The following is a 20,008-nucleotide window of genomic DNA, read 5'->3' on the forward strand; positions in this document are numbered from 1 at the left end:
CATTAGGTATGTCAGGTAGTCTAAAAAACAAGACAATATAGTATATAGGTACTATACATTTAATATAGTCCCTATATCTATAACATTTTTAGCTTTATAAGATTTATTTTCTTATACCTACAGTTACAATATTACTTATAATGTTTAAATAATTCACCAACAATGTTAATACAACCTATAATTATATTATGATATTAATTTCTTAAAATAGGTGACATTTTTTCAATGTTAAAGTGTACCTACCTATATGATAACTTTTATCTATTAAAAAACTACGACTACCGCTAATAATTATTTATTAGGTAGGTATTTGATACAACTGAAATTAGAATGTTTAAAGAATTAGATTTGAAATTTTTTAGAACTGAAATAATTGTCTCTAAAGTGCAAAGTAGTTTTTATAATGGCATCGATGTTATTAAGTTCATTTCTAGCTCTTATCTGGTAGGTAACATTTTATATTCTTTGGTAGGTATACCTATTGTACTTATATTGTACTATATCTTATTTGTTTTTATGAAGTTGTATTATAAAATGATTAAATAGGTAACTGGAAAAGTACCATTGTTGATTTTATAATTGTCTATTATATTATATAATCATTGGTACTATACTACCAAAGAATTCTTAAAAACCCTTTAAAATAGTTTTACGGTTGTGTAATGAACTATAAATCAATCAAATACCTAGTCGATAAAATATGTAAATTATACATATTTTGCGCACGCGACATTCGTTGGAGCTAGCTACGTGAACTATGACGTGCTAGATCAAACTGTACATCATTGAGTAATAATTACTAATGAGTATCTTTCTGTTCCTATCATGATATTATATAGTTTGCTGTAGTGCTTGTTGTGCTATTCAACTATAACTGTTGTTTCTCTTGGCGGCCACTGCGAAATGGTAGGCATCCATCCATAAATGGTCAAGAGACCGGTTTTTGCTCGTATTTAAGTATTATATGTGTAATGTGCATACTGTATATGTACTAAGTTACCACGATTCCATCGTCTGACAGCACTGACGACGTCGCTGAATTACGTATAAGTAATGCCAATTTATTTAGTTCTACTATACCTACTTCTATAGTATCGACGTAAACTGTAAAGTGTAGTACTGTCGAGTACTATACTAGTATAGACTAGGTAATACCTACCAGTGGCGTAGACAAGGGGGGGGGGGACGTGGGAGTCAAATCCCCCTCCCACATTGGCTTTTTAATATTTATTGTTTTTGCTTAAATTATCTAGTATGCACTATTATAATGTAATATTTTTGTCATATTATGATCTATCGAGCTATTGGATTTCGAAAATTTTGTCAATACCTACCTACTCAATACCAAAATAATTTTACTTTCGTTTATCGATGTATGATTATACTTTATTATAGCTTATCTTATTATTCATAGAGAGATATTTCTATTACAGCAAAAGAAGTTTTAGACGAACTAACAAAAAAAAAAGAGAAAACTAGATTTGTTAGTTTAATTATTATTTATTATATTTATACATTTGATGATGTAGCATTTTGTAAAACAGAAGTTTTGACTTTATTTAGTGAATAATCTTCCATGTTGTGTTTGATGTGAATTTTGAATCAATTCAAATTATATTCATTGTTCCTTATTGTTAAATATTTTACTAGGTACCTTAGTAAAAAAAATTGAGAAGGTATAGGGGATTTTCCAATTTTTTCCTCCTATTAAGCTGTCAGTTTCTTTTTTTGACCCCCCCCCCCCTTTTTAGAAATCATGTCTACGCCACTGATATCTACAATATAATACGTTTTCATTTTCACAACTAAAAATCTACACCTTATGATAACCTTATGATAACTACCTATGTATAAAATATAATTTATATATTATTTTTATTATTATTATTATTATTATATTTATTTATCTAGATATCTTTTTATTGTATGATTTTATAGATAGCAATCTAATAATGGATTAATAAGTAATAATATGGAATTTTTAATTTATAATGTTAAGAGAACTTTTGATTAAAAATATAATATAAAAATTTAAGAGGACGTCAAACCCGCATGACGTGTTCTCTGTCTTACAAATATACAACATATCAAAAAATGCAAAAACTGTTTTGCGTGAGATAATTTTACTCCCTCTGTATTTATCTTTAAATCTAAGATATTTATAGTAATATTACCAAAATTTTACAATGCATAGGTAAGAACTTTATCTGTATCGTAGTGTTTTTATTATATGGATAACATAAATACATTTAAAGTAAGTTATCAGTTTGAAAACCTTCGGTATTTTTCATTTAATTATTAAAAATTATTGGTCAGTTCTATCCAAAAAATATAAACACTACGATACAGATAAAGTTTTCCCCCGTACATTGGGGAATTTTGGTAATTCTACTATAAATACAAAGGGAATAAAGTTGTCCTGTGCAAACAGTTTTTACTACGTTGTTCATTCGTAAGACGGAGACAACAAATGCGGGTGTGACGTCCTCTTAAATTGTTATATTATATTTTTGATCAAAACATAGATCAATTTAAAAACAAAATGTAAATGACTGGGCATTCGTCGTATAAAATATTAAGGTATACGTAATGTACCTAACAGTTGCCCCCGAAATTGTCCCCTCGGTTATCCCATTTCGTATTGAAATGATAAGCTAAAACGCTTGCATAAAAATTATAAAATACACCAATTATACTGACATTTTCTATGATAGCTGTTTAATTATAGGGAACGTATATAAAATGTTATATAATATATATAACTGTTTATTTGGACACGTATACTTTTTTGATCTAAAAATTGTATGAGGGCTATCTGAAATTATCATCGTTGTGTCTGATTTCCTATTTAAGGTCGATTTAAAGACCGTGTCACTTTCCGCACGTCCCTATTTATCGGCTAAGGGTCCTCTGGAAACAGGGCTCCGAAGTTCCTACTACTTTGTCGTATACATTGTAATCAAGACGTACATATTTCTGACTCCGTCGTCCACATTACGATTATCAAATTGTTTTTTATGCAAATGTATTTGGCAAGTAATAATTATTAGTATCTATGTATGCTTAGGTACTTTTGTAAATTGTATGCTTTTGTTTTAAGCGTGTAATAAAAAATCAAGTGAGAGCTGTACCGTGTCCCTTCTATATAAAAATACCTAATTAATTTCTTAACTTTCCTACGCTATAATATTCAACACTTAATTATCATGTATTTTTACGACCGGTCCTGAAACTCTGTCTTATGTGTTAGTTTGCAAAAACTTTGCAGAAACAATGTTTTAAATGTTCACATGTATCCATTCCAATAGGATTTAAAATGCATGTGGAATACATTTTCATTGTCTTGGTGACTTGGTTATTTTTGTAATATGAAGATACTTATTAGTAAGTTGCTTATTAAAAATACATTAATTTATCATTGCATTATTCATTTAAACTCTTAAAACGATCCATAAACGTGTTTATCGCGATGGTTAAGTAAACATTAAACATTGTTTTTCTTGTCATTAAATCATTTAAATTTAGGTATTTCTGTGTTAAAATTACAGTTTTTATTGATTATTTTTGGGGTATACAGGTTGATATCTCAAATGAGGAACAGGAAGTAAAAACTGGTTTTATTTAACGGGTCAATATGTTGACGATGATTTTCAGGAGTGTGATATTAATATGAAAGCAAATTTTAATACATAGTGTGAAGTTATATATTGTCCAAGGTCAATGTTTTATATATTATACTTAATAAAATTGCATTCTACTCTCCTAACCCACTTATAATATCTACTATAATTCATCGATCAAATTGTAATCAATTAAGTTTTAAATTTACGGTGTTTAAAAAAAAATAAGTTGAGTTAGAAAATCAAAGTAAAATGGAAATAATATTTTAAAATACTAATTATATTAGTTTAAGTGTTAAAATTAATTGCTTCTCTTGTTTTAAAAAATCGTGAATATATTGGCAATATAATTTGTACCTCCTAAATAGATAATATGTAAATTATCAATGCTACACTGCAAATACTTACCTGAAGGAAAAATATTTATTATTTTAAACAAATAAAATAAAACTAATTATTGCTGTCGAGGCCTGTCTTTGTTTTGCCAAATGACTTATGTTTAAAGTAGAAATTAACAAAAAAAGAAAACTAGGTAGATAATATGTAAATTATTAGTCACAAATTATGTCGCTTAAACATTGAAATATCGTCATAAACAAATAAATACATAATCTGATAATGTTCTTACATTTAAATTTGATAATAGATTAATTATAGTAACATTGATTATAAATACTAGTATTTATAATCAATGATAGTAGTAACTTGATACATAGGTATACAACACAAAATTGGTTAAGTCTGCTAAATGCAAATTTGCTTTGAAGTTTATGTAGTACATTTCTATGCCGGAGATAACAAATGCGGGTGTGGCGTCCTCTTGATGCTCGTCTTAATGTTAATAAATTCCAATTACGTTGACACGTAAAACGACGAAGGTCTAATGAGGAAATTCATAGAAATAAATTAATGTTTATTTATTATTATAAGATTATTGTAAAGATTTTAAAAATATTAACTAGTTGTATGTAACTATTAATTAATTAACTAAATAAAATAGGTGGCACCTACTATTTCTAGAAAACGTCTAGATATTAAGGTACCTACTCATCTTATTTTTAATTGTTTACATATTATTATAACGATCAATATCCATGGTTTTTAAAAATATAATGTCGTCGTACAAGTTTGTAGAATTCGTACATGTAACACGTACAATAAAAAGTTAACTTAAATTAATAAAAATAAAAATAAATGTTGTCAACAAAATAAATAATAATATCTAATACAAATATTCTGTTTCATATAAGTCTGTAATCCCTTATAACTTATAGACACTTAATGCTATTATGCATGTAATAATTACCTATGCATTTCGTGTATCAAATACAAAAATAACTTAAAGAAAGCTGTTTTAATTTATTTATTTTAACCTATATTAATTTAAATTTTTTCTGTAAATAAGGATATATTTAATGTATTTTATATTTTGATGATGTTGCCACTTCAACATTTTTTTTAATAATTTATTCTTTTGTATAACTAATGAAATATTAAGTTATAAAAAATATTTAATTTTACTAGGTAAGTTGTTGGGTATATTGATATGTAGATTAAGAAGAACTCAAATAAAATGATTTTAAGTCATCAACATGTTTAAAATGTATGTAGTAGTATTTAATTTCTAGAAACTTGATGTTATACTATGATATTATAAGACCATGCTTTTTGACTGAATCTATTGTTTTTTTTTTGACAGCTAGAAAGCTATTATGATGATTTGCAACAACATGGATTTCATCATAATCTAGTTAATCATATATGACATTTTTTAAACCCCCGATCGGAGGCCAAGTGAGCAAACAAAAAAGTCGAGAAACGATCTAAATTAAGTTATAAAGTTCCACTTGATACAATTTTAATTTTAATTTTGTTTGCATAATTATCATTTTACAAATTAATTGATAGGTAGGTAGTGCCACTAGGTATCTATTTTACTATAATATTATCTGTTTTTTTGAAATATGTATATTATTATTATCATTATTAACTGCTATACCTATTTATAATTTTTGGAAGTATATTTATTAATGAAATTAATTAATATTACATAATATATTACTATTTATTATTATTATTATTATTATTATTATTATAGATGCGTATAGCTAATAACAAACCAGTAAAACCTACCCGGATTTTTTGAAGTACCTACAAATACAATATTGTATCGTAATAAAAATTATAAATTGAGAGTGGATTTCTAAGTTTTTTCATGTATTTATTGGTTATCTTTATACTCTACAAATTAACAAAAATATGGACGATTTTATTACTTGATGGTAAGAACATTATCTGTGTTTGTATGTGAGATTTTTACGATAATTCAGATTTTAAGTGAGATATGAGCATTTTTAATTTACGCTATATTATATACGCATAACTTAGGTACTAAAAAATTGAAATATCTTAAAAAAAACTCACATAAAAACACAGATAATGTACTTATCATCCAGTTTCATAATAGGTCGATTCACTTTAATTTTTAAATTAATGGAGCTAAACGCCGCGTTCTCCTGAGCGTAAATTTGTTATGTTACGCATTTGTAAGACGAAAACAACAAATGGCCGTGTACACGTATTATAACTTTTATTAAAGGAATATTTGACTTAATTTCTTACTACAATCGTACCTATTTGTTATTGCCTAGTATTTTCTGCTTGCTAAAAAAAAATACTTAAATTTAAAAATTAGCCTAAAACCAAGCAACCGTTACACACGCAAATGGCCTTTTAGTCACCAATTACCATATAGAAGAGGGAAACCATATGAAAGACCATCATATAGTATTATAAGGTATCATGATTAATATTTGCTAGTTACTGCGATTTATATTTGGCAAGGGTTTTACTCATATAGTCGATTTTAGTGACCGGAACCAACTTGCGTAATATGCATTAATGCATTAGGTATACCGTATTAATTAAGTTTTATTGTATAAGTTATCTTCTTGAAATATCATATTATATTGTTAATTTTATTATTGTTTAATTTCAGAATGGAACTCCAATGTGGGAAGATTTCATGGCAAAAGCTACAAAACTTCATACGTGTCTTCGGTAAGTTTAATTAGTAAATGATTTATTAAACGTTTAAATTAAACATTTATTTTAAATAAATAAAGTCAACGTTATTAGGTACCTATTGTACAATTTATTAGTCTTAAAATTGAATTGTGTGTACAAACATAAAAGTAAGCCATCGTAAGTATCTGTTAAGAGGACGTTACACGGACTATTGTTGTCTCCGTACAAGTGCGTAATATAGCAAATTGTACGTTCAGCAGATCACGCTTAACTCTGTTATAGTTTAAAAATTAGAGTGAATTTACCTACAATAAAATTTAAACATAAGATTATTATCTAAGGCACCTTATAGGCTTTTCGTTATATTTCAATTTTAAAGCGAGTTATAAGTATTTTATAATATACACAAACAATTTAAATTTTAAAATACTCATAACTCGCTTTAAAATTAAAATATGATAAAAAGTCTATGAAATACCCTAGATAACAATCTTACCTTTAAATTTTATTAGAGGTAAATTCACTCTAATTTTTAAACTAACAGTTAAATGTGATCTGCGGAGCGCAAAATTTGCAAAATGTTACGCACTTGTAAGACGGAGACAACAAAATTAATGACGGTGTAACGTCCTCTTAAATTAGAATACAATGACAAATCATTACATATTATCATTTAATTTGATAAATATAAATATTACATTTTCTCAATAAAACGTAGTTATGTAAAAGAGATAAAATTGTAATTATTTATTAAATATAAATTATCATATTTTTTTATTTTTTTAAAAGCTCGATTTGAGTTTGATGTAAAAATTGAATAGTTGATTCAGTTTTGATTGAAATCAAAAGTAGCAACTTAGTTGCGGTTTGGTTCGATTTAGGTTTTGATATTTGGTTAAAAATAAGATATTGAAGAAATTTCTAAGGGTGGGGAGGGGTCCAGATACGGCCTTGCCCATACCTACGTACCTATTATAATTTTTTTAAAGTTACATATTATACTTTTACATAAAGGTTTAGACTCTTAATTTTAATAAATTAATATAGTTATATACTATAAGTATCACTAATATTAATGGACTTGTTTACCTATTCTGTTTTCTTTATAAGTATTAAAAATGTTTGCATATTTATTTTTTTTACCCATAAAAATTATTATTTATTATTTAATACCCATATAACCATATAGGTACTTTATTATTATTAGTACTAAACTATAATATTACGTAAACTATAATTAATAATTTTACACATAACAAATATTTCTGTAACCATAATTATTAAACTCTGTTCAGACTTAATTTTTTTTTTTAAATTTAAACATAAATTAATTCAGATTTATTATCCCGCGGTGTTTTCTAAAAAAATTAAACTATTCGTCCAAGAATAAAATTATAAAAATATAATTAATAAAAATGTGTTCGCCCACCAAACACATTTCTAATTAAATGTATATAATTATAATTTAAAACAATTTTATTAATCTAATTATTTAATGCAAAAAAAGATCAGTATGCCATGAACATTTATTGAGAAGCACGGTGTGCCATTTTTCCTAAACGTTTGAAAACCACTGGTACTACTTATACTCAGTATAAGGTACTTCTAAAAAAAAAAAAAAGTTTCTTTTTAAATTTTTTGTGAGCGATACCTAATTGTGTTATATAATTTAAATTTATAGTATATAAATGTATATACTATCCTACGATGCGCAAAGGCGAGTGATGCAAGATTAGTGAATAATACAAAAATCACTGACACGTGTACAGATTTTTGTTAATGATTTAATTATTATTAAAATGAATTAATTATATATTATGTATTCACATGTATAGATTGTTAACAATTAATTATTTAATTATTTACGTGAAGTTTATTTGTTAGACTTTTGAATTATATTATTTACCTACATATGTATAATATATTATATATTATGTAACTTATTAGCAAGTAAAAAAATAATGACTGGTTTTATTATATTATCATTATCATTTTGCAGAGCAACTATTCACGCGATTGGAGCTTATCTGGATGCTTTTCAAAAAATTGCTGATGCTGCCACTAATGCCAGAGGTATTTTGTTTTTAAATATTAATATAATCGATAAAATATATTGCACAACATATGTCTGCACTTTTCAGACATATATAATTATAATGATGAACTAAGTACCATTCTTCTAAATAATATTAATTAGTATTTTGTGTTATATTTAATATAATAAATTATATAACTGTGCTATTTAAGAAAAAACGGAATTATTACATTTTTAGTTTCCATCTTGAAATGTTTGAATTAGCTACCTACTACCTATTAACGTCTGTTCATGCATAATTAATATTATATATACCTTATTAGTTATTTCTATAGTCTATGAAGAATAATAATTTTTGCATACTATGTAAAACCTATAAATATTATATATACATTCTTTACAGTGGACTTGGAAATGTACGATGACAAATTAATAAGTTGAATAAGATAATAATATTGTGTAATTGTATGCAAGATATAACCAAAAAAACGTAATGTTATCGTTGGTCTACTATCGATATTTATTGTTGATATAATATATTATAATACAATGCTTATAATTTGTTGTAAGTGATAAATATTGTGTATTCCTAAACAAAAAAATTCAATGTAGGTATATAGTTAAATATACTCTGAACAAAATATTCAATAATAGTATTTTTTTATTAAATTTATGTCAACTTTGTATTAAGTTAGAAATATATTATTAAAATATTGTTTTATTTTGCATTAATTATCAATACCAGCAATACCACATCCTTGTCATATCGCAGAAAATGAATAATATGATATATAGACAAAATATTATATAGTAGATACTGTGTGTGATACTCAGTCACTGAAATAATATACAGTATGTTCCTGCTAAGAGACACCACTTAAAATTTCAGATGTATTACTTTGGATTGAAATGGGGTTTTCTGGAGGTAAAAAGGGAATACCGAAATACTTATTTTGAGAAAACTTTAAACGTTTAACCCTTTTGATATGCCCAATACAATTGTATTGAATATACTTGAATTTAAATAATGGTGCCTAGTTTTATTCTATAGATTCGGTTAGATTATATATTAAAAAATATTATTGTACGAACAGTTTTTTCCTAATCACAAAATTGACCATGTTAATTTACATGTTAGAGTAAGTTGAAATTTACGAATTATCGCTGCTCCAGTAAAATTAAATTATTATTTGTACACAAAAAAATGTTTATTAAATTAGGAAATCTAAATAATCAATTTTGTAATGTGTTAGTTTATTTTCCTTTATCTTACAAGTAAAATTAGGATCAATTACAAAAAGAAGAGTAATATAAACAAATAATTATAGCTTGATTATTCATAAATTTAAACTTACTCTAACTTTGTCAATTTTGTTATTGAAAAAAACTTTATTAAAATATAGTTTAAAAAAACATTCTTATCTGAATCTGTATAGAAAAATTAGTGTTTTAAAAAAAGTAAGTTGTATTGAACCCTATTTCAATCCAAGGTCATTCAGCTGAAATATTTAGTGTTATTTCTCAGTGTGAACACACTGTATACTAAGCCGTTAACTGCTTTGTGATTTTATTATTGTGTATTCGATGGATACATTCTAATAAAAAATTACAGCTCGTATAATATTTTTTCATGAAATATTAAGTATATTTGACATATATTGTTCTTAAATATTATATTATATGCTTATTACTGTTCTGTTACTTAGTCGTTAAAAACTAAAGAAATCGATAAATACTGTTACATATGGATATATATAGGTTCAGAATTATAATAATGATTAATGAATAATAGAAGGGTGAACCGCCGTTTTACATGCAACCTTGATATAAAAACCCTATTAAAATAATAAATCGTAATATATTATTTATTTAAACATTCCCTATTCCCCTATCCCTATGCCCTATTCCCGAATTCTAAAAATCTCAAATTTATAATTAATATCATTTTTTTAGGTTAAGAATAAATGTAATAAAATCTGTTTTTATATTTAACTAACTTATTATTTTGTTTTTTTATGCCATTGAATCAAATCATCTTAAAAATTATAGTGAACGTATTAATTACGTTAAATAATTTATTTATTTTATTGAATGCGATTTGTCTAACATTTTTAAATTAATTTTGAATATTTAAGTACCTATAAGTAAATTATACGTAGCTAATACGTTTTTGAAATTTAAAATGTACGATTCCTTGATTTACTTATACAGTTACAACAACTCGATTTCATTTCAAATTATTTAATAATTAAATTAGATAGGCGTAGGTAAGTACTTCTATAGTCTATACATAAACAATCTATATTATATGTAAATGACTTAGTACTCTGTTAAATGTTATTTTAAAAATCTAAAACATATTAATATCATCATATTTATATTCGTTTGTTCATAATCTTAGGAATTTAAGCCTTTATTATTTTCCTTGTTTTCAAAATTGAATATAACGATGAGTGTGATAATATACAAGGCAATCGTTTTTATTATTTGTTCTTTAATCAGTTCTCTTTAACTATTACAGAAGCAGAACAGTTGTATAAAATATATTATCCTACGTAAAATAAATTATTTCTCAGTAACGCTGATACTATTCTTTATTGTAAAAAAGTATATATTGTTTTTACACCAGGAAATAAAGGTTATATTATGGTTGTAATTATTCAGTAGGTTACAAAAAATATTTTTGGCTTAATCAAACCATTAGAGCAAATCATCAACAGTATAAACAAAAGGTATGCTGTCCAGTAAATAGCATTGTTTCCTTTCCGGAAAGGATTTCCATTTGAACGATCGTTACCAACTGCGTCATAAGCACTACCGATTTTATTCTAATGTTTTCATGTATCGAATATTTTGGGTTAGTCAGTCGTTTCATCCCCAGAAATAGTCACCCTCGATTAGAGGGCTGTCGGTATATTTTCCAGGGGATTCTAACCCTCATACTGAATTTTACGACCTGGATCCCCCTACTGAATTTTCAAACAACCCTCAAATAATTATGCATGTGCACGATGCTCATTTTGGAAAAAATATAAATAATACCCGAAAAATGATTTTCATACTTGCTAGATTATTCTTAATCTTTGAGCACACCTAATTGGATTATTTATTTATTTTTTATTGAAATAATATTTACAATCTGTAACAACATATAAGTATTATACAAAAAGCAAATTTTGCCGACATTTTTTTTTAAAACCTCATCCCACTCACCTTAGATAATATTATTAGATAATTTATTATATGTTCTATGACGGCATGAAGGCTCAAAATGATAATATTTACTTCGCTATTGATTCGGTATTCATTATCTTAATTCAGATGGAATTTTTGATTTAACATATTAAATATTATTTGTACTTTCCTAATTTTATCTTATGTATAAGTGTATAATACTTCAAATGAATGCTATATAGTTAAGACTTGTTGAACATGTATGAAATAGGTTCTTACTTTGTGTTTAATTTCATCGACTATTTTACTAAACAATTTTTAAAAATTTTATTTTTATTTTCTATAGGTGCTACTAAAGAAATTGGAACTGCTTTGACCAGAATGTGTCTTCGTCATAGAGCTGTTGAAGCTAGAATGAAAACATTTTCAAGGTAATACGCTAATATAAATTATAAATTATAATATAACATACATTATCGTGAATACACATTTTGAATCGTTTAGTATTGTATGCAGGTAATTGTCTACCTATAAGAAAAAAACGTTGATATTAAATAATAGGTACATAATATAGGTATTAGTACCTAATAATAATGTATATTATACCTAAATACCTAATCTATTCTTATTGTGTACCTAAGTTAATTTATTACTATCACGATCGTCTCAATTCGATGAAGTATAATTTTATATAATTTAGTATTAACATAGATTTCATCAAAATTCAATATTTACTTTAGGTACATAGTATTTTTTTTTTATATATACATTAAATTCTTTTATATTTTAGAACTATTTAAACAAGATAATAAAATGTTTGTCATTAATAATATCAAATAATATTAATTTGGTATTAATGCTGCAAATATAAAATAAGTCTGAGTGGACTATAATATTATTAATTTGCGTGATTTTCGAGTAATAACCATTGGCACCTTCTTTTCTAAATCGAATATTGTGTATACTTCATATGACAGGAGTTGAACGTAACCGAAACTAACACGTTTTTTTTTGTTGAATTCGCAGCGCAATAATGGACTGTTTGGTGGTTCCGCTTCAAGAGAAACTAGAAGATTGGAAGAAGACTATTGTCAATCTGGACAAAGAGCACGCTAAAGGTAAATAAACCCAATGTTATTTCCCCATTTTTAAAATAATATTTTTCTCAAAAACATCAAAATTAGTTATATAAAGCTAAAAAGCTTGTTAATATCTTAAAAATTCTAAAAATAGTTTTTAAAATATTGAACTGTAAATAATTTATGGTTGGTGTTTAACATTTGAAATATAAATATTTCGATTTATAGTCATTAATTATTGAAGATGGGTTTATTAAACCCGATGTTAATACTAAATTAAAATAAATATTAAATACCAATAATTGATGTATCAAATGTTAGATGATTAATAGATTAGGTACCTATATGTATATATAAATATATATTTAATTATTATATAAAATAATATGAACTATATAGGCATATTGGTTCAGTTTTAAAATTATTTATAAAAAATGAATCGAATAATATTATAATGCACCTATAAGTACCATAAAAAAAAAGCCAATTCAAGAAAAGTTTTTTTAAAGAAACGAGCTATCATTTATTTATAGTATAGCTAACTAGTAACTACTATATATATATATTATATTTCCGTTAATAAACTAAGCTATGCGATGATATAAATTAATATTTGCTTTCATACCCTTTATTTTTGCATATTTCTGATAAAAAAATCTGTAAAATACCTACATGTTTTTTGGTAAAATTTGTTATCTCTTATTAAAAGTGATAATATTAATACAGTTGAAAGAAAATTTGGTGCCTATTGATCAAATACTGAATGTGCATATGCTACATATGCGTCATTCAGACATAACCTAAATATCTGTATTAGCCTTCTATCTATTATAAATTATAATCTATCTAGGTATTATAGAGACCTGCACAGGCCATTGTTTTTGTTCCGCGCCGGCCTGAAACTTAAACTAACATTTTGTAACAGCCCAGACCCGGTCCGTAATTTTTTTTTTAATTCTCGAATTCTCTATTGTTGTTTTCTGGGGGAAACATAGTTTTGAATGTACTAATTGTAAAGTGTACTACTTATAATATAATTTTCGTTAAGACGTAAATGTAAAATGTACAATACCTATACGTTTTATTTTTGTCCGATCCAATCATAACCAACCAGAAATATTTTTCTTATGACCCGTCTGGACTTAATGTAAAAGTCTCATTAATAATTAATATTGAAACAAACTTGATTTTAAATATAGTACATACCTACTTACTTTTGGATAGTATATTTGCACTTAATTCTAATACGATTTTTTGTTATTTAGGTGCTTTAGTAACTATAAATATCTAATTATTTAATGTACTAAAAAAATATTAAGACATAATATTTCTTCATAACTCGTAAATTTTAAATTAACGAGTTTTTGTGAGCATGAATATAGGTCACACAGTGACAAGCGAATGTGTTTTCATCTCTTACGGCACAATGTAGGTATTTCTTTTTAAACCGTGCCAAACATGAGTTTTGTATGTTTTTTAGCAATTTTATGAAGTGTGTCTACAAAAGCCTACAAAATATGAATGTCGATTAACATGAATTAATTTGTCAAATTAAAGAACATGAACAATGTATTGTTTACGACACTTTTTATTCGTGGTGACCATACACCTGCAGTTTTTAATATTATTAATTTTTATTTCCCGTGATATTCATGATATAGTCCCTTCTAAAATAGATATGATTTTATTGATATTTCAAATTTCAATTAAATATTTTAATCTTTGAACTTAAAAATGTAAATACAAATTGTATATTAAGTTTCAATGGTTAGTAAAAGGATATATTTTTTTAGTTTTCACCTAACGCATCTTCCGTTGCTATGGTTACCCTAATACCACGATCTTACAAAATATGTAATATAAGTTTTTTTCCCTGAATGTGTATTGACATTTAATATAATTTATAAATATTAAAATATATCTTGTACATAATATCTTAGCATATTACTACACAATTAATATAATATTTTTTGATAATCGATATTAACATGGATATTTTTATGATATTCCAACTTAAATCTGGAAATAAAGTTTAAACATATTATTATATGTCTTGTAGAGATATTGTAAACGGATGAATTTATTAATATGGTTCATTGAGTTAAATTTGCATACATATAAGACATTTTTATGACTCAAATAAAATACACATACTCTTTATTTTCTGTCAATAAAGCCAACTAGCATAATATTGTTGTCTTTCTTATATCGATAATGAACAAAATACTAATCCAACATTCTCGTTTACATAAATTATTTCTTGACGTGTTGTTTATTACAGTTTGAATTTTTTTTTACATTTTAAATAGTTTTCTTTTTTTATTTAAATTTAAGCCTCGATAACAGAGCCATTGGCTTGTATTACATACTTAAATTATTTAAACTAAATCGTACAATTTGATATCTCTTTTAAATAATAAAATATTTTTAATGGAATCTTCGTTGGTGCCTAGTTACGTAGTGAAGGTGGTCGGGTATGTCGAATTTTTGTCGGGCCTCTTGTGTTTCTGCAGCATTCTCTGATAATGTGTTTGATAGAAGTTGGATAGCCAGTTTTACTTTTATTATACATATAACGGTTATAACCTATTCTATTATTTGGTTTGGTCTCTTATCTACGTCCATAATAATAAATAATTATTATTCTGCAATAGGTACATAGGTACAATAGCTTAACTGTATAATATACAGTATTATATTTTTTGAAATTGTATTAAATAATTTTTAGATAATGTGTAGACTTATCAAATAATAGACTTATATTTAAAATGAAAGTTTAAAGCAGCGTTGTTTTTACTTTTAAACGAACCTCGTATGAATATCAAGGCTTAAAACCAAAAATGATATATTATGTACAAACAAAATTCGTGGATGATAATTTTAGAGCACTCTTCTCACTTATTTCACCTCAGTGCAGGATTATTATAGTTGGTGAAATAATTTATTAGAATTTATTAGAAATTTGAAAAAAACTATACCGAGCAGATTTTTAACTAAAATACCTAGTTAGTTATTACTTATTAATAAAAAAAAAAAAACAAGGGAAGTCGCCTTCACGAGGAACCACCCTTAAAATTGAAAATCGAAGTATTTTTACTGCTTCAAAAAGTGATGGCAGAAAGAAAAACACACGGATTATGCCCAGTTCGTGTCGACACCCGGTTTTTAGATCAAAATATCCAGTTTTTAATGGTTTTTTAAAAAAAGCCCAATTCGCCGACAAATGATATTGGCGACATGCTTTGTTGCATTGCAATAAAACTATAATAGGTAGGTACTATCATAATCTGTAAATTTATTTAATCGTCAGTATAAGGACAGGTATAGCTATTGGCTATAATATATAATATATCGGCCAAGTTATGATATCTGTAAACTTATTTAATGGTGAGTATAAGATAATATTATAGGTACCTATCACATGATAATTGACATCCATCAATGTATTATAAATATATATATAACATATAAGTCCACTGTGGTTTTCAAATAATTATGATTATGATTTTAGTTAGTAGTTTTATTTCACTAAGTACTGCAATAAAATTCATTCCTACATATTTAATTTTTTTTCCTTCAAATTGGGTGTCGGCGAACTGGGAATACACCAAACACACGCTCCGTTCAGAATCTAGAATCTCAGTATGAATTGTTAAATATTCTTCTTATACTTCCTCTTAAATTGTTAAATATTCTTCCTACTTCTTTTTTAAATATTTTTATTAACTAATTAATAAATAAATCTTTTTTGTTTAATAATTTGAAATAATATGATTCAAAAATTGCTGGCTTAATTAATCAGTATGCTTGATATAACAACAAACATAATAATATTACTACCAATGAATATCATTATGAATGATTGTAATTTTTATCCTTGTGTTTAAATGCTTATTTTCCTTCTTCTCAGAATACCATTTTTGGATAACGGCCATAAGGAATTCGATGTTTTTTTTTTTCTTTTGCAATAGTCATCATAATACTTATTACAAATTATAACTTAAAACGATTGCAAGACGTATAGTTTTTGTTATTGGAAGATAATAATCTACGCATTACGTCAAGTCATGTCATGTGTAGACCGTATATGTAATGGTTGATTTTTAGTGGCTATATAATAATAATTATATATTCTGTTTAGTATTTTTAAGTTGATTATTTTCAATGAACGCTTATAATATTGTGTCTGATTGACCTGGAGGATTACCGAAAAGTGATATACAAAACTTTCCCCGGAAGTAGAGTTGATGCCTAAAATATAAAAATGGTTGTTGTGGCGGTAGTTTTCTACCTGCCAGATATAATTCAACACTTAATCTTAATGTATGTTTCTCGGTTATTATTATAACATTACAATGCACACCGAGGACATGTGCCCAATATAAGAAGAGGTCAATAAGCATAATACGCTCTAAGTAAAATTCATATTAAAAAAAAATTAAACGCTCACGTAGAGAACTGGCGGCGATGGCGACGATTTTTGTCGGTTTGTAGCATTGCTGCTCGTCGACATCTGTGCGTCGGCGAGGCGCGTGGTGTAGGCGTATCGGTCCACGCGCGCACCAAACCGCTGCGGCCGCGGCAACGTTGTTTTCCACGCCGAGTCTGTATATAATACAATAATATCTGTATAATTCTATACGTATTACCACATGTTTGGTTAAACATTTCACACGACAACTAAATAGGGAGTTTATCGATTTTTTCCACATAAACTCTTTGTGGACTGTTTAATGTTTATTTCTAATTTTTTTTACTGTAAAATCACTAAAATCTATTAAGACACTGTTCGCGTTTATAAAAACTTTTATTTTCTCAATCACGTAATAGTTTTGCAATCGCATATGTATACAAACGTTATGTTTGTTTTATATGAAAAGTATGAATACCCACAACAATAACAAATGGGTAATCCAGATTGTAATTGGACAAATCGATTTAATTCTATCATAAAATAATAAAGTAAATACCTACTGTTATTTGTAAAATACAACATAATATTGTACATGTTTTAATGTTTATAAACATAATATTGTACATGTTTTAATGTTTATATATATTTACAATATAGAGACTAGTGAGAGAAATACATCGATATTTATACTCATTATAATACTTAAATTGTGTCATATTTTTAAAGAATATATGAATTACTAACTGGTTTTTATAGTGGAAATATTGCTAGTTATTATCAGCAGGTAACGAAATAATTAGAATACTAACAAAGAATCCGTTTTATTTCAAGAGTAGTCGTATATTTCAAAACATATTTTTAAAGTTATTAACAAGCTTCCATATTTCATTCAATTTATAAATGTAAATTAAACTATTTTATAATATGTACACATACTTTTATACAAATCAAACTAAAATATCACGAACATTTCATTCTATTGAATATGCATTTTATAGTCAATAATATCAGCGTAGTATGTTTTCTTGCACTCTCTGACCGACGCGCAACATACAACAGTTATAGCTATTTAATAAAACTTAAAGCTAAAATATTATCTAGGGCACTTCATAAGATTTTATTGATATTTTAATTTAAAAGTGATTTATAAATACGATAAAAATATTTAAATTTTTAAATGCTCATAACTTGCATTAAAATTAAAGTATCAATAAATATGAGGTTCCCTAGATAATATTATGGTTTCCTTTAAGTTTGATAGTTTGATTATAGAGTCAATTCACTCTAATATTAATGTTAACAAATAACATCAAAAAATCGGATTGGCCTATGTTCGCGTCGTTCAGAGATGGAAAACAAATAGTGCACAGAGATCCTCTTAATCAATTTTATTTGAGAAGTATTACAGTTTGTGGTTAAAAAATGGTTGTGCAATGATTGTGAAAATAATTTATAAAAACAATCTATTAATACAGTTATGTAATCTCTGCTGTTCTATTTTCTCATCATTTGTTCTCGAGTGTATAAAAATCGGTACCAACATTAGGTATAAAATGTACGAAGGTCGAAGACCTAATATAATATGTTTTAGGTTTCCTAATATCTATTATTTAAAATTATTTATTCATTATTGACATAAAATATACATCTTCGTTACTAATTAGTAAATACAGTTCAGAAAACATTTTCAAACTTAATTCATATTTGAATTAATGATTATTTTGGAATTAAACCAGTAATCACTATTTGCATACCGTTTATGGTACAAAGTATTTATACAATATTAATGTGTTGTATTGAACTGTAGCATATCAAATAGATGGTAAATTGGTAACTAAGATATTACACAGAATTCAAATTAATCAAAATTTAGGTATTAAAATATATTAGTTATTATTAGGTATCTACTATAAATTATGGAATTTATGAGAAACGATGCGATGAAGTACGTCGTACAATTAATTTAGTGCATCTTAGTCGTATCTATCTATATTCTTGGAATTTTTTTAAGTTAAATGTGTTTTTTATCAATATTGTTCTAAGACTCTTAGAACAACTAAGACTAAGTTATATTATATTTGTTGTCTATTATAAAAAAAATACAAACGCATAGGTAAAATATGTGTACCTAAACAGTTTTTATATTGTATTGTTAGGAATAGAGTATTATAATATTAATAATATATTATGTAGGTAAATAATTTAATCATTAAAAAATATGTTTTTTTTTATTATTGTTAATCTAAATAACATCTGGATTTTTCGCCATTAGTTTAAAAGTCATATTTTGTCTTTTATTGTTACAGATAATATTATACAAACTAGTTTTGATAGAAATTACAAAATTGTACTTTTCAATTCCTTTTTATATAGAAACGATATACCTATAACGTACTACATTTTGATTATTATAATAATACTAGGTACCTACCATAAATTATAATTGTTTGTGAAAACACTCGATGTCTCGATAATTAGAATATAATGTAATATAATATATATAATATACTCCACTGCCTATTCAAAGATATTATGTTGAATTCAATATCACGTTCTCTTTCGGGCTATAATATAGTGGTCTAACATATTATACCTATACTATTATATAGAATAAAAACCGTTAATTCTTTGTCAAATAAATTACGCATCGTTGTTATGA

General features: G+C 25.8%; 1 protein-coding gene across 3 annotated transcripts in view; it reads left to right on the forward strand.

Moving 5' to 3' along the window:
* The window catches only part of LOC132948197 (protein MTSS 2-like), a 35,758-nt gene that overhangs the window by 5,818 nt on the left and 9,932 nt on the right, over positions 1-20,008 (forward strand). For all 3 annotated transcript variants that reach the window (XM_061018569.1, XM_061018568.1, XM_061018567.1), the window contains 4 exons: positions 6,619-6,680; positions 8,647-8,720; positions 12,203-12,287; positions 12,883-12,974. In XM_061018569.1, the coding sequence (XP_060874552.1) occupies positions 6,619-6,680; positions 8,647-8,720; positions 12,203-12,287; positions 12,883-12,974 (313 nt within the window). The remainder of the gene's footprint in view (positions 1-6,618; positions 6,681-8,646; positions 8,721-12,202; positions 12,288-12,882; positions 12,975-20,008) is intronic.

This window comes from Metopolophium dirhodum, chromosome 7 (assembly GCF_019925205.1).
Source record: "Metopolophium dirhodum isolate CAU chromosome 7, ASM1992520v1, whole genome shotgun sequence".
In the NCBI taxonomy this organism is placed as follows: domain Eukaryota; kingdom Metazoa; phylum Arthropoda; class Insecta; order Hemiptera; family Aphididae; genus Metopolophium; species Metopolophium dirhodum.